The following is a 14,708-nucleotide window of genomic DNA, read 5'->3' as shown; positions in this document are numbered from 1 at the left end:
CATAGTTATTTGTTTTAGAGAACTATAATGACCCAAATGAAAACCATTTGGTCAAATGAATATTTTTAAAGGTCTTTAATGTATTTCATTTGGTGATTTAAAAAAGGTTGAATATACGGGGTATGGCACAATAATTCCCTGTTTTATTACAAAATCTTTCATTATAAAACCATAAGCATGTAAGTCGGTAACATAACAGTATCACACTCAAGCATATCATATGACATTTTAGGTGAAATGTTCAAATTAAAACTATAAATTATTACACCCATATTATTACCCTACCAACCACACTCAAGCAGGCATTATTGCTGCCAGACCCTGTATTAAATCTTCTTATAGAATATATGTTAAAATAAAAAGTAAAATCTACTACAAAGTGTTTAATCATCTGTCTTCTAACAGGATAACTGCCCTACCAACAGGAGTATTGCAGATCTATGATGTTGGCCAAAGGGATGCTGGAAATTATCGCTGTGTTGCTGCTACTGTAGCTCACAGGCGTAAAAGTATGGAGGCCTCCCTAACAGTGACTCCAGGTACTTCACAGAAGTTTTATTTGTTTGTTTGTTTATGTTTTTAATTTTTAATGGCACAGCTATTAATTTTTATTCTCTGGCTATAATAATATGCCATAAAGTAGTACTTTAATTTTATTGAAAATATTGTAATCCATTAGGAAAATGGTCATTTTTATGTATAAGCAACTTGCGTCTTTTGGAGGATGACTTGTTTTATGCTAGTGTCAACGTCTTTAAGAAAGATTGAGTATTTTTAAATATTTTGGTTTTTAAAAAATATGTAAAACACAGAAAAGAGAATAACAGTCATTCATTTCCACCAGAGTTGTCCATTGTCATTATAGAGATACTTGTTTCCAGTTTGGTATTTTTTGTTGTTTAAGAAAAATTATAATTTGCATTTATGACAATAATGCATGCTTATTATGAAGAGTAATGTTTATAAAAGTAAAAAGGTACAAACATAGAAGTTTTAAAATGTCTCCAATTCTAATATTCAGAAATTATTATTAACATTAAGTGAATATAATTTTTTATATTTTACCATACATGAACATAATTAGAAGGGAAATAGCTAGAGAGATGAATATGAAGAAAGAAATACATAAATTATTAAAATGGAATTATATTTATCGATGCTGGTTTCTATTTTAAAACAATTAATTTAAATTTACTTGAATATAGTGGAAGAAAACTTAGACTAAAGTCACTGTTAAACTTCATATGAGTGTTTTCTCTTCATAAGAGATACTACTTTCCAAAAGATCTATTAAGTTTAAAACTTTAAAAAAAAACATTAAGAGACTGAAATTATATTTTTAATGCTTTGTTTTAATTTTAAGAATATCTGTTGGCTTCCTGGTATGAAAGATAGAAACAAAAGCACTCTCATACCCCTATCCTCTTCCCCCGTCACATGCATTCTTAACAAGATTAGTGACAGTATTACATAAATGTTTGAACCTCAATTAAAAATGAATGAGTAAAAAAAAAAGGAATGAGTAGAAGCGGTCTGAATGTCCATCAACTGATGAATTAATAAATAAAATGCATTTTATTAATATAATTATATATTCTGTTGTTCAATAAAAAGATATGAAGTACTGGTACATGTTCCATTTTGAAAATATTATGCTGTTAAAAGAAACCAGCCATAAAGGACCATGTAATGTGTGGTTCCTTTACTATGAAATGTCTAGAATGGGTACATCCAGAGAGACAGAGAGTGGGTTAGTGGTTGCCAGGCTATGGGGAGAGGAGATTGGGGAGTGACTGCTAATGGGCATGGGGTCTCATTTTGGGGTCATGAAAGTATTTTAAAATTGATTGTGGTGATGGCTGCACAACTCTGAAAATACTAAAAACCATTGAATTGTACTTCAGATGGGTAAATTGTATGTTAAGTGAGTTATATCTCAATTGTTTTAACAAAACAAAAATAAATAACTTAAAAATAGATATTTTCATGCATTTTACTTATATTTTACTTATAACTTATTTTTATATTCTGCCTTTTCCTCTCCAAAGCTAAGGAATCTAAATTCTTCCACACACCAACCATTATAGCAGGTCCACAGAACATAACAACATCTCTTCATCAGACTGTTGTTTTGGAATGCATGGCCACAGGAAATCCCAAACCAATCATTTCTTGGAGCCGTCTTGGTATGTCTGTCCAAGGAGGTGGTGGGGAGTCTTTTGCTTAAACTTTGTTCATTATAGTAAAACTGATAAATGTTTATTTCATATATAAAACACATGTTTGGCAATTAGGTGGCTTTTAACTTTTTGTCATTTTAGTGTGTAGAGGAATGGTTTTAGTATACTTTTATGACAGGATTGTTTGGAGAGTGATCTTTTGAACTAACTTTAGATCATAATTTACATTGTTGTAATTGAAATATTCCCTTTGAAATAGATCACAAGTCCATTGATGTCTTTAATACTCGGGTACTTGGAAACGGTAATCTCATGATATCTGATGTCAAGCTGCAACATGCTGGAGTATATGTTTGTCGGGCCACTATCCCAGGCACACGAAACTTTACAGTTGCCATGGCAACTTTAACTGTGTTAGGTATGTTTCTTTTGTTCTGCATTCAGGAGAATCTTACATTTTCACATTTGCTGTTTTATCTCATTCATAGCTTACTTTTCCACCTTTCTTGAATTTTGTATCGTTGATATGAAGGTCAGTAAGAAGTTTCTTAATCTAATGATCGTTTTTCAGGGAAAATTTAAATCCTATATTAAAATACAACTATTATTCTGAAGTGACCATTTTCTTTACCTCCATACCATTATATTCCTTCCTTCTTAAGTTTTTCTCTTATCTCCCCCGCACCCACACATAAATCCATATACCCATTCACCAACCTAAAATTGTAACCTGTTGATTGTCTATAAGCATTCCCAAAGGGCTATGCATTGGGTTTAGTAAAGAAGGATTATTGTACATATTTCCAGAGCATTTATATACATGGTCTCAATAGGGAGAGCCTGGGGGAAGTAGATGTCTAACTGAACAATGCATAGAAAAGGGGTCTGGATATAGATTTATGCAGAGTGTAGACTGGAGGCTTAAAATGTCAAATATTTTCAGGGGTGGGACTTGGTGATTTGCTATACTCTTTCTTGACTCTGTATCATTCCTACTGGGTCCACAGAAATAATTTTTCTTTTTTCTTTAAATATAGCTCCTCCTTTGTTTGTCGAATGGCCAGAAAGTTTAACAAGGCCTCGAGCTGGCACTGCTCGATTTGTATGTCAGGCTGAAGGAATCCCTTCACCCAAAATGTCATGGTTGAAAAATGGAAGAAAGATACATTCAAATGGTAGAATTAAAATGTACAACAGGTAGGCTATGCCATTTTGCTACTATTTTAGATAAGATATAATGACCTTAGTAATTTTTATGTGAAGTGGCTATACTTATACTATCAATTACTTTAGTTATCTTGGTACTTTCAACTAAAATAAGATTATATCAGCCTGTCATACATTGTTTTATATGTGGATCATGGAAGTGGTTAACTACACTGAATGTTGGGCAGTTCCCCAGACCTGGCTTGTAGTCCTGATGAGCAAGTAGCTACGTAATTAGTAAGCATATTAACCCTTGAGGGCTTCAGTTCTTTTTTCCATAAATGAGGAAATTAGAAAAAAATTTTCTAATAAGTCTTGATTCTCTAAGAATCCCTCCACAAGTCAAACTTAATGATTTTAAGAATCATTCACTTTTATTTGTATAAATATGAATCTTCTTATAATATTCTCATTTATGTTGCACAAAACTTTAAAAATTTTTGTTGACCTCAATTTTATGTAACATTGCAATATTAATATAAATTAGATACTGTTACAGAGTAATATACTTTCTCAGTGAAAGTCAACTTTCTAAAAAGACATTGAGCTGTCATCTAAAGAAAATAAGAGTAATTTTAAGTAACTCATATCCATTTTTTTCAGTAGGCCTGACTGTACATTGTTTTTGTTCTTTGTTTCGTTATTTTTTGCTATTCAAAATGAGAATATACTTAGCAATGATTTAACTTTATTTTACATCTTTATTAGAATTTTTCATAGAATAAATATTTTTTTTCCTTTCTTCAGTAAGTTGGTAATTAACCAGATTATTCCTGAAGATGATGCTATTTATCAGTGCATGGCTGAGAATAGCCAAGGATCAATTTTATCTAGAGCCAGACTCACCGTAGTAATGTCAGAAGACCGACCCAGTGCTCCCTATAATGTGCATGCTGAAACCATGTCAAGTTCAGCCATCCTTTTAGCTTGGGAGAGGCCACTTTATAATTCAGACAAAGTTATCGCTTATTCCGTGCACTACATGAAAGCAGAAGGTAAGTAATTTGAAGAGTGTTTATTTAAAATTTTTTTAATGTATTGATTTTAAAGAGAGGAAGGATGAGAGGAACATTGATTTGTTGTTCCACTTATCGATGTATTCACTGGTTGCTCCTTGTATGTGCCCTGACTGGGCATCCAACCTGCAACCTTAATGTATTAGGATGATTCCCTCTTTAACCAACTGAGCAACCATCATCCATCCCTAATGTAGGGATGATGAGTGTTTAAGTTCCACTTGTTATCATGGATTTGTTTTCAGTTTGAATGATGTTTTACATAATCCACATAATGTTTTTGAAGTTCTTTGCCTTTCTGCATCTCTTTTAATAAAATGCTCTATCATAGTGTATATCTGTTCTTCTCTAAATTTTTTATTGTACACTTCGTGAATGTAAGTATAGTTTAAGATTTTTTTCCCTCTCTGCCAGGTAAAATATATAGAGTGGTGTATTTATGGATTTCATTTCAGCAAAGATATAAATTTGTTAACTAAGACTTAATATGCCAATTTAAGTAAGCAGTTACATAGAACCAATGGTGTAATTGTTTAATAAAACAGTGTAGTATAGTCACTGTAGCATGTTATTTTTAAAGAGGGGGAAGTAAACATTAACAAATTCCCCATATATTTGATTTTGTGTATTCTGAATGTTTTCTGAAATCATATAGAACTCTATATGAACAAGATAGAAATTGATCAAGATATTACTGATGTCTCATTCATTATATAAAAATAGAAATCAGATCTGTCTTCAATTTTTTATTCAGAACTATTATTCCATTTCTGGAATCTTTTGTGTCTTAATTGTTTCTTTTGGTAAAGAATTTAGAGGAAAAGGAAAAACTGCTTATAAATCCTAGAGATTTCTCTATTGATTTTTTCGTAGAAACCATAGTAGAGGTTTACAGATTTTACCTCTGTACACAAACAGCCTAACTTTTATGCAATAGACATTAAAAACAAATCCAAACACCCAAGGAATGGGGATATAATTGTCTGTAGAAACAGGTAGTTGTTTATTGTTTTTTGTCCTTTGAAGTAGTATTTTGAAAAGGAATATTTTGAATTTAAATCATGGGTCATGGTAGCAAGAAGAATGAAGGTCTGATAACTGAGCATGTTGGAGTATGTTAATTCCCTTTTCAGTGATTTAGGAAGGTAAAAGGAATGCTGGTTTTGGTGGAGACCACTCTTGTTCACTATTATGGTCCTTTCATTAGAGCCTCCACATGCAACTCAGTGGTCTATTCAGGGTTGGAACAAGGCTTTTTAATTCGAACTCAAGGACCTTGTTTAGTAGGTCAGAAATCGTACTATGCAGTTCCTAATTAACGAGACATTAGCCGGTCTGTTGTGAAATGCCTGTAATCTTGTCTAATTAAAATGCTATCAAGTTCATTCAGAAATGTGGGAAAACTTAATAGTGGAATTTGCCTTCTGTTTTGTTTATAAATCCAGTGTGGGGAGAAGGGGCCCTGTCCTTAGAGAGTTTTGATTAAGTTGACGTTCATTTACTGTGAACTGTTCGCAAAACACAGTAGCGACCAGTGCTCTTGTTCCAGTTCCACATTACAGGTTTGCTCTGTAGGAGTTAAATCCCACAAAGACAAATCCTCTTCTATACCTTGCCATGCATATTTTCTTGAGAATTGCTGAGAATTTTTCCTCTTAAAAAAAAAACCTCATTGTGAAACAGCGTCCTGAAGCACATTCTATGCTTCCCAGATCTTTTGCTTTCAATATAAATAAAAGAACAACTTCTGTCAGTCAAATTTAATGGAATCTCTAGGGGCAAAATGAGAACTTCTGCAGGACAACTTTTGGTTTGGTCTGTTTTAATGAAGAGTAGAGCCATTACATTCCCCACTGTCTCTCCATTAATGTTTAAAAGAAAAAAGAAGTCATGAGGTTAAGCAAGTAAAATTTACACTTATGAATTACAGTATTCTGTAGTGTTAAACTCTGTGTGTTACTGCTACATATTGCCTCTGCTGTGAGTTTTGACTAGATGTTAATGGAGTTTAGAGAAGATTAATTATTTTTGGTTTGATTTCTTTAGGAAAAATTTAAACTAGTAAGTTGTAGCAAGACAAATGGTTACTGTTAGAAAATAAAGACCTTCCTATTCACATTTTTTAAAGGATAACAAAAGGTAACTGATAGAGATTAGACTCAAGGACCAGTGTTTTACAGTGAGGGAAATGGTCTTGTTAATTTTATTTTGAATATTCTTAATTTTTAAACACTGTTCATTAATATAGGTTTAAATAATGAAGAATATCAAGTAGTCATTGGAAATGACACAACTCATTATATTATTGATGACTTAGAACCTGCTAGCAATTATACTTTCTACATTGTGGCATATATGCCAATGGGAGCCAGCCAGATGTCTGACCATGTGACACAGAATACTTTAGAGGATGGTAAGAAAGCATGATTCTTGGTCATTTAAGTATGACTATTCATATGTTTAATTAATTTCATTAAATAAATGTTTTAAAATAGTGAAAATATTTTCCTTCTGATTAAAAAAAAATGGTGCAGTAACCCGCAGGCTAATTTGCTATTTCAAACCTGACTTTCACTTTTTGATAGTAACATGATAAGGATAAAACTTTTATTTATAATTTATAATATAAATTTTAATCATAAAATTCTAGTATTATCAATGCATTTAAGTTTCCTAGTTTAGATTGTAAATATGTAGCAGTTTTTATTTTTTAATTTTTATTTATTTAGTTTTTACTTAAGTATATTCTTTAGGCGTGAATAAATATAAGGACAGTTACCTATTGAGTATATATAATGACTGGAAGTCAAGTGTATCAGACTCCTTAAACTGGGAGTTTATGAAATTTACTACCTGCCAGTTAAAAATATTTTATAAAATCAGTTTATTTTTAGATACAATATGTTTATTCTACTTAAGGAAGAGAGTAATACTTCTTCAGTTTGTTACCTGACCCTGGGTTGGAAATTGAGTTGTTCTTACAATTGAGAGAAATTCCTTCTATTGAGATAGTACTAGAGAGCGGGGTCTCTTCCTCTGACTCTTTCTATAGAGGCTCTAGAAGGCCCATATTTATGCCCTGCCGTGTGAAAAAGAAATTACTTAAAATGTGCTTAATTATACTGTTCTCCCTTTACAAATGTGTCTCATCCTCACGAAATGACCCACCCTTAGTTTTCAGAACATTTTTACAGAAATGATTCCCAAGTCTTTTTTGGCTTTGTTCATTTGGTCCCAGATCTCTTACTTATATCTTTGTAGTGTCACTTATTTAGATGTTTGTAAATTCAGACATTGACTAAATGAAAAAGTTATCACTGATCTGGATATTGAATTCCAAATTTCAGTTTTCATTTAAGAATTAGTTTCTCTTTGGAGTGAGCCACAGTACATATGACTTCTCTAGTTACCTCATTACATTTAACAACCTCTAATGTGCATGTCTAAGCATTTTTTATTTGGTTGGTTTTGCCTTTTGAGGTTTTTTGAGTTGCATATGAGGTGTACCACTCCATATCCTTGAAGAAAATGGGTCTAAATGTAGCAAGCTTGCCAATTCCAGTTATGTTCTCAAAGTTTTTCTCCTTTAAACCTTTCCTTATTCTGCAGCTTTTTAATCTGTTCTGTTTTGAATTGTGGACAACATTCAGATCTCTGACACTGCTTTCCAGATTTCCGCACAAGTTTCTCCTTATTTTCTAAGTTCATACTTCTCAAACAGAGATGCATGCGTCTCCTGGAGTGCACAGCAGTGCATAGCTGATACAGCTAACACTTGTGGAGTGCTTATCCCTGCCTATTCAGTAACCTTTCCTCTATTGTCTCATTTAGTCCCTGTGTAAGTCTGTGATAGAACAACTATTGTTACGGGAGATTGTAAAGCATAGGGGATAAGGATGTGGGCTCTGCCTGGATCTGGTCCTTGACTTAAAAGCTGTGTGACCTTGGGCAAGTGATTTGACCTCTTTGTACTTAAGTTTCCTCAGCTATAAAGTAGAAATGGTTATGTTACAATACTTCTTATATTGAATTTTTGTGAGAATTTATGAGTTCATACACATCAAGGACTCAGAAATGCTTAATATATTGATTTTCTCTTTTCTATTAGTTCATCATTCATGTTATACATGTATATTGAGTACCTGCTATGTGCTATTCAATATTTAGTAGTGAACAAGAAGCAAAAAAACACACACACACACAAAAACCCTGTCTCTGCACTCAAGAAACTTACTTACTAGTGGGAGAGGGGGTAGAGAAACAACAGATATGGTAAATAGTAGTGTTAGATAGTGATAAGTGTTGTGAAGAAGGAAGAAAGCAGGGAAGGGGAGTATAAAATGTTGGGAGGGTTTGAGACTTTAGACAGAGTCACCAAAGAAGAGCTCACTGAATAGTGGACATTTGAACAAAGGCCTGAAGGAAATGAAAATAAGGGAGTTGGTTAGGCAGATGACTGGGAAGTGCATTCTAGGCAGAGGAAATGGAAGTTGCTAAGGGCCTGACGCTCAAGTGTGGCTAGAGGGGAGGGAACAAATAGGAAGCAGTGGGAGATTAGGCAGAGCATTAATAGGAGCTGACCATGTAAGCAGATAGAGCTCAAAGAGCACTTTGGCTTTTACTTTGACTGAAATGGGAGCTATTTTGAGCAGAAGAGTGACAGTATGTAAGTTATATTTTAACAGTTAATGTGTTGAGAATAGATAGTAGGGACATGGGAGAAACTGGGAAGTCTGTTAAGGAGGCTATTGCAATAATACAGACTAAAGGTGGTGCTGACAGGGACCAAGGGGGTGGCATTGGAAATCACAGAGTCACAGGATTGAATGTAGAGTGTGTTTGGAGGAGTCAAGGATGACACCAAGGATTTTAGCTTGAGTTAGACAAGTAATTGCCATTAACTGAGATAGGAATGAGCTATCATTATCATCCTCATTTTATATCTGAAGAAAAAGAGACACAGGGAAGGAAGTTACTTTGGCCAAAATCACAGAGAGTAGTAAATGGTAGCACAAGGATTCAAACACATAGGCTAACTCTAGGACATCTCTTAACACCATACTTGACTGCCTTCCACTATACTTGACTCATTTTTCTGGAGTGCCAGTTGTATTCAAGTTATTTAGAGGAAAAAGGTTGTTTTCATTTTCATATATATAAATTGGGAATACAAAATTCACACTAATTTTTAAGATACCACCCTTACACTTTATTATTTGCCAAACTATAACCCTGCTGCCCTAAGCTTCCCAGCTCTTGTATAATTCTTTGTGTCCTGTTCTTAAGGCATTTTGGTAGAATTGAGAACTATTCTCATGTTTTATATGAGTATTAAGTAATCTCATATTCATCCCAAACAGTGTTGATGACAATCTTGCTTTTTCTGGTTCCCTGTGATTGGTCCTTTCACTGCCTGCCTATGATTTGTACTCTGAAAACCTCTTCTAGGGCTGAAGGCATCTCTTCTTTATTATGTTATGTGTTGCTATTAAGAAAATTCAGTCAATATTGGTTTGCTGATTGACAATTTTGACTCTAAATATTTATAAGCAACCTGTTTTCTTATATGACCAGTTCCTCTGAGACCTCCTGAAATTAGTTTGACAAGTCGCAGTCCCACTGATATCCTCATCTCCTGGCTGCCAATCCCAGCTAAATATCGGAGGGGCCAAGTGGTGCTCTATCGTCTGTCCTTCCGCCTAAGCACTGAGAACTCTATCCAAGTTCTGGAGCTCCCAGGGAACACACATGAGTATCTTTTGAAAGGCCTGAAACCTGATAGTGTCTACCTGGTGCGGATTACTGCTGCCACCAGAGTGGGGCTGGGAGAGTCATCAGTATGGACTTCACATAGGACACCCAAAGCTACAAGCGTACAAGGTAAATTTCTAAAGATGACTGAGGAAGAATAACACTGTATTTACATTTTAGATACTTTTTCTTATCTAAGTTACATACATACATATATATATATATATTTAAGATTTTATTTATTTATTTTTAGAGAGGGAAGGGAGGGAGAAAGAGAGAGAGAGAGAGAGAAACATCAATGTGTGGTTGCTGGGGGCCGTGGCCTGCAACCTAGGCATGTGCCCTGGCTGGGAATCGAACCTGCGATGCTTTGGTTCACAGCCTGCACTCAATCCACTGAGCCACGCCAGCCAGGGCTACATTTATATTTTAAATTTTATTTTATGAGTAAAAGGATCCAATAGAACATGGACTTAATAGGAAAAAATGTAAACTTTGTATAGAATAGTCCTTTTTGCAGCCCTGGCTGGCGTAGCTCAGTGGATTGAGCGCGGGCTGAGAACCAAAGTGTCCCAGGTTCGATTCCCAGGCAGGGTACATTCCTGGGTTGCAGGCAATAACCCCCAGTGACTGCACATTGATGTTTCTCTCTCGCGCGCTCTCTCTCTCTCTCTCTCTCTCTTCTCTCCCTCTCCCTCCCTCCCTTCCTTCCCTCTCTAAAAATAAATAAAATCTTTAAAAAAAAAAAAAGAATAGTCCTTTTTGCATCAAACTCGTTAGTGTATAAAATTCCTGGTTGCAATATTTGTTTGCTTAGCAAATCTTCCATGGAAAGATCCACTCAAATAAGACTGAATTATCAAAAGATATATACATATATATGAATGAGAGAGAGAAAGAGACGTCTAATTAATATTATTGCTATATATTTTTTTAAAAACATCAGTTTACTAGAAAGACCATTAAGACTAAGAAGTTTTGACCTTCCTCTTTTACTAGTGTGGAATGTAACCTGACTGGTTTTGTTGTTGTTAGTTGATTTAATAATAATGCCTGTTCTGTCTATCACAGAGGAATATTGGATGGTCAAAATTAGAAAGTACTTATTCTCTCTTAAAAATACACAAATATAGACATTATTTTGTTCTTAAATGCCTTAGTCTTTTATGTAGTATTTTATATATTTCTGTCTCAAACTTTAATATCATTGTGAAATTGAAAGTTAAAGTATAATTGTTGGATTTGATTTTTTTTGCTATGGTTGGCTTGAGATCTGAGATCTCTGTTTTCCTGTGTTTTCATGTGACTTAAGGGTTTTTTATACATATATTTCCGGTGAATTTTTCTAGCCCCTAAGTCTCCAGAGTTACATTTGGAGCCTCTGAACTGTACCACCATTTCTGTGAGATGGCAGCAGGATGCTGGGGACACAGCAGACATCCAGGGCTATAAGCTGTACTACAAAGAGGAAGGGCAGCAGGAGAATGGACCCATCCTCTTAGACACTGGTGACCTTCTCCACACGCTCAGTGGTTTAGGTGAGTGAGTCTGTGCTGCGCTGTTTCTTTTTTCCTTCCTCTCTAACCAACTGGGAGAAAAGTTACTGGATGTAAGCCAGTGGGACTGATAAATGATGAAAAGAAAAAAGAATTGACTTTACTACATCACTGTGTGTATCCTGCTGCCTAAGTCGGTGACTGGTCTTTGACTCACCATTGTGAGTGAACTGGCAACACATTAGAAAACTGTGGTATCTTCTTATCTTTTCCCACCTCTGGGCACCTGCTTTTCTTTCCAGAGTTCACTTCTGGTAGAGTGAGGTCATGATTAGTTATTGTGGGTGTGTGGTGGATGTAAAATATGAGTATAAAAGAGGAATATTACCAAAGGATCAGAAAATACACAATAATTAATTTTAACTTAGAAATTACCCGAGTGTGCTATGTAGGTATTATTTTACATGTATAAAAATATACATAAATTATGCAGAAAATCATACTCTTACATATGACCTATGTGACTGTAAATGTTTATTTTATGTAGCTCTAACCCAGAACCACTAGAGAAGAAGCACCAACTTTGTGACTGTACTCAGCAGAGTTCTGAAAGACACTTTTATTCCATGTTCATCTTATCTTTGCTGGGTAAAATAATTTCATGATGTATAGCATGTTTAGTAGAAAGTAAAGACATGTACATTCTATAATAAATATATGAGTTATAAACATACTTAAGATATAAAATGCACACTTAGCTGTTTGTTGCAGTTCTAATTGTGATTAACAAATTCCCACTAAATTGTAATGGCACCTTCTTCACATACTTGACTTCACAGTGCAGGCGAGCTTTCCCTGTCACAGACTGCCATTTCATGTGCAGGAAGGAAGAGGCACAGTAGTCCCAAAATGGGCCATCCATTTCCTTCCCTGTAGCACAGGCCTCACAGTACCTCATGGTAGCACAGGCTGTGAGAACAGCATTAGATGTGATTCCCCACTCAGTGAGAAGCAGTGGGGGGAATCTTTTCAGATGCAGGTAATTGGAACCTCATCCTCAGGCTCTTTACAGCAGTTTTCCAGATGGCATTTTGATTCTAATTTTGTTTGTCCTATTTTAATTTAATCTGTTTTTGGTTAAATAAGTTTTGCTACTGATGTCTGTCACACAGCTTTATAAATGACAAGAAATTACATATGCTCCAGGGTGACCATTGATACTGAAATGATGTTGCCTAACCTACTGTCACCAAAGTTAGCTACATGTATTTCTAGCCCTGGCTTCTCGATGTGTTCTCCCTTTCCATATGCATATAATTTAGTAAGAAGACTGTACTCAGTATCAAGTCAGAAACAGGATTTGGGACAATTGTTCATGAAAAATCATACATCAAACTCACTGTTAAGGAAATATAAACATGTTGAAGATACAAAAATTAGCTTCATAGAGCACTCTTCTTGAATATACAGGTAGTTTATTCTAAAGAAGCGAATAATTAGAAAAACTGATGCTCTGCTTGTGGTGAGATTTAAAAGCAGTTAAAACTTTGGTGATGATGAAAAAAATCCCATTTGAAATAGCAAAAAGAAAAATAAAATACCTAGGAATAAACCTAACCAGGGAGGTAGAAGACCTGTATTCAGAAAACTACATAACACTGAGGAAAGAAATCAAGGAAGACACAAACAAATGGAAACATATACTGTGTTCATGGATTGGAAGAATTAATATCATCAAAATGTCCATACTACCCAAAGCAATTTACACATTCAATGCAATACCTATTACAGTACTAATGGCTTATTTCACAGACATAGAACTAACACTTCAAAAATTTATATGGAACCATAAATGATCCCAAATAGCTGCTGCAATTTTGAGAAAGAAGAGTAAAGTAGGAGGGATCACAATAGCTGACACTAAACTATACTACAAGGCCACTGTAATCAAAATAGCCTGGTACTGGCATAAAAACAGGCACATGAACCAATGGAACAGAACAGAGAGTCCAGAAATAAACCCAAGTCTCTACGTCAATTAATATTTGACAGAGGAGGCAGCAACATAAAATGGAGTAAAAATAGCCTCTTCAACAAATGGTGTTGGGAGAACGGGACAGCTACATGCAAACAAATGAAACTCGAGCACCAACTTACACTTTATACAAAAATAAATTCAAGGTGGATAAAAGACTTAAATATAAACCATGACACCATTAAAGTCCTAGAGGAGAACGTAGGTAGGAAAATCTCAGATATTTCACACAGAAACTTTTTTACTGACATGTCCCCTAGAGCAAGGGACATAAAGGAAAGAATAAACAATTGGGACCTCATCAAAATAAAAAGCTTCTGCATAGCTAAAGAAAACAGTATCAAAATAAAAAGAGAACCAACTGTATGGGAAAACATATTTGCCCATGATATTTCAGACAAGGGTTGAATCTCCAAAATATATAAAGAACTTACACGACTACACTCTAAGAAGACAAGCACCCCAATTAAAAAATGGGCAAAGGACTTGAACAGACACTTCTCCAAGGAGGACATACAGAGGATCTAAAGACACATGAAACAATGTTCAATATCACTATCTGTCAGAGAGATGCAAAATAAAACCACAATGAGATACCCCTTTACACCAGTCACAATGGCCATCATAAACAAAGCAACAAACAACAAGTGTTGGAGGGGTTGTGGAGAAAAGGAGACCCTAGTGCACTATTGGTGGGACTGTAGACTGGTACAACCACTATGGAAAACAGTATGGAATTTTTCTAAGAAAACTAAAAATGGATCTGCCTTTTGACCCAGCAATTCCACCACTGGGACTATATCCTAAGAACCCTAAAACACCAATCCAAAAGAACCTTTGCACCCCAGTGTTCATAGCAGCACAATTTACAATAGCTAAGTGCTGGAAGCAACCTACATGCCCATGAGTAAATGAATGGATCAAAACACTATGGTACATTTACACAATGGAATTCTGTGCAGCAGAAAGAAAGAAGGAGCTCCTACCCTTTGCAACAGCATGGATGCAGCTGAAAAACATCATG

The 14,708-nt window shown here is 34.9% G+C and overlaps 1 protein-coding gene across 1 annotated transcript in view; it reads left to right on the top strand.

The window, feature by feature from the left end:
- Window positions 1–14,708, top strand: part of PRTG (protogenin) — a 123,798-nt gene that overhangs the window by 51,050 nt on the left and 58,040 nt on the right. Inside the window, exons 4-11 of the mRNA XM_028507756.2 lie at window positions 406–539; window positions 2,049–2,186; window positions 2,440–2,598; window positions 3,218–3,377; window positions 4,134–4,381; window positions 6,651–6,815; window positions 9,977–10,282; window positions 11,503–11,691. Coding sequence (XP_028363557.1) covers window positions 406–539; window positions 2,049–2,186; window positions 2,440–2,598; window positions 3,218–3,377; window positions 4,134–4,381; window positions 6,651–6,815; window positions 9,977–10,282; window positions 11,503–11,691 — 1,499 coding nt within the window. The remainder of the gene's footprint in view (window positions 1–405; window positions 540–2,048; window positions 2,187–2,439; window positions 2,599–3,217; window positions 3,378–4,133; window positions 4,382–6,650; window positions 6,816–9,976; window positions 10,283–11,502; window positions 11,692–14,708) is intronic.

This window comes from Phyllostomus discolor, chromosome 1 (assembly GCF_004126475.2).
Source record: "Phyllostomus discolor isolate MPI-MPIP mPhyDis1 chromosome 1, mPhyDis1.pri.v3, whole genome shotgun sequence".
NCBI lineage: Eukaryota > Metazoa > Chordata > Mammalia > Chiroptera > Phyllostomidae > Phyllostomus > Phyllostomus discolor.
Note: the sequence above shows the minus strand (reverse complement) of the source record. Positions and strands in the feature narration are given on the sequence as shown.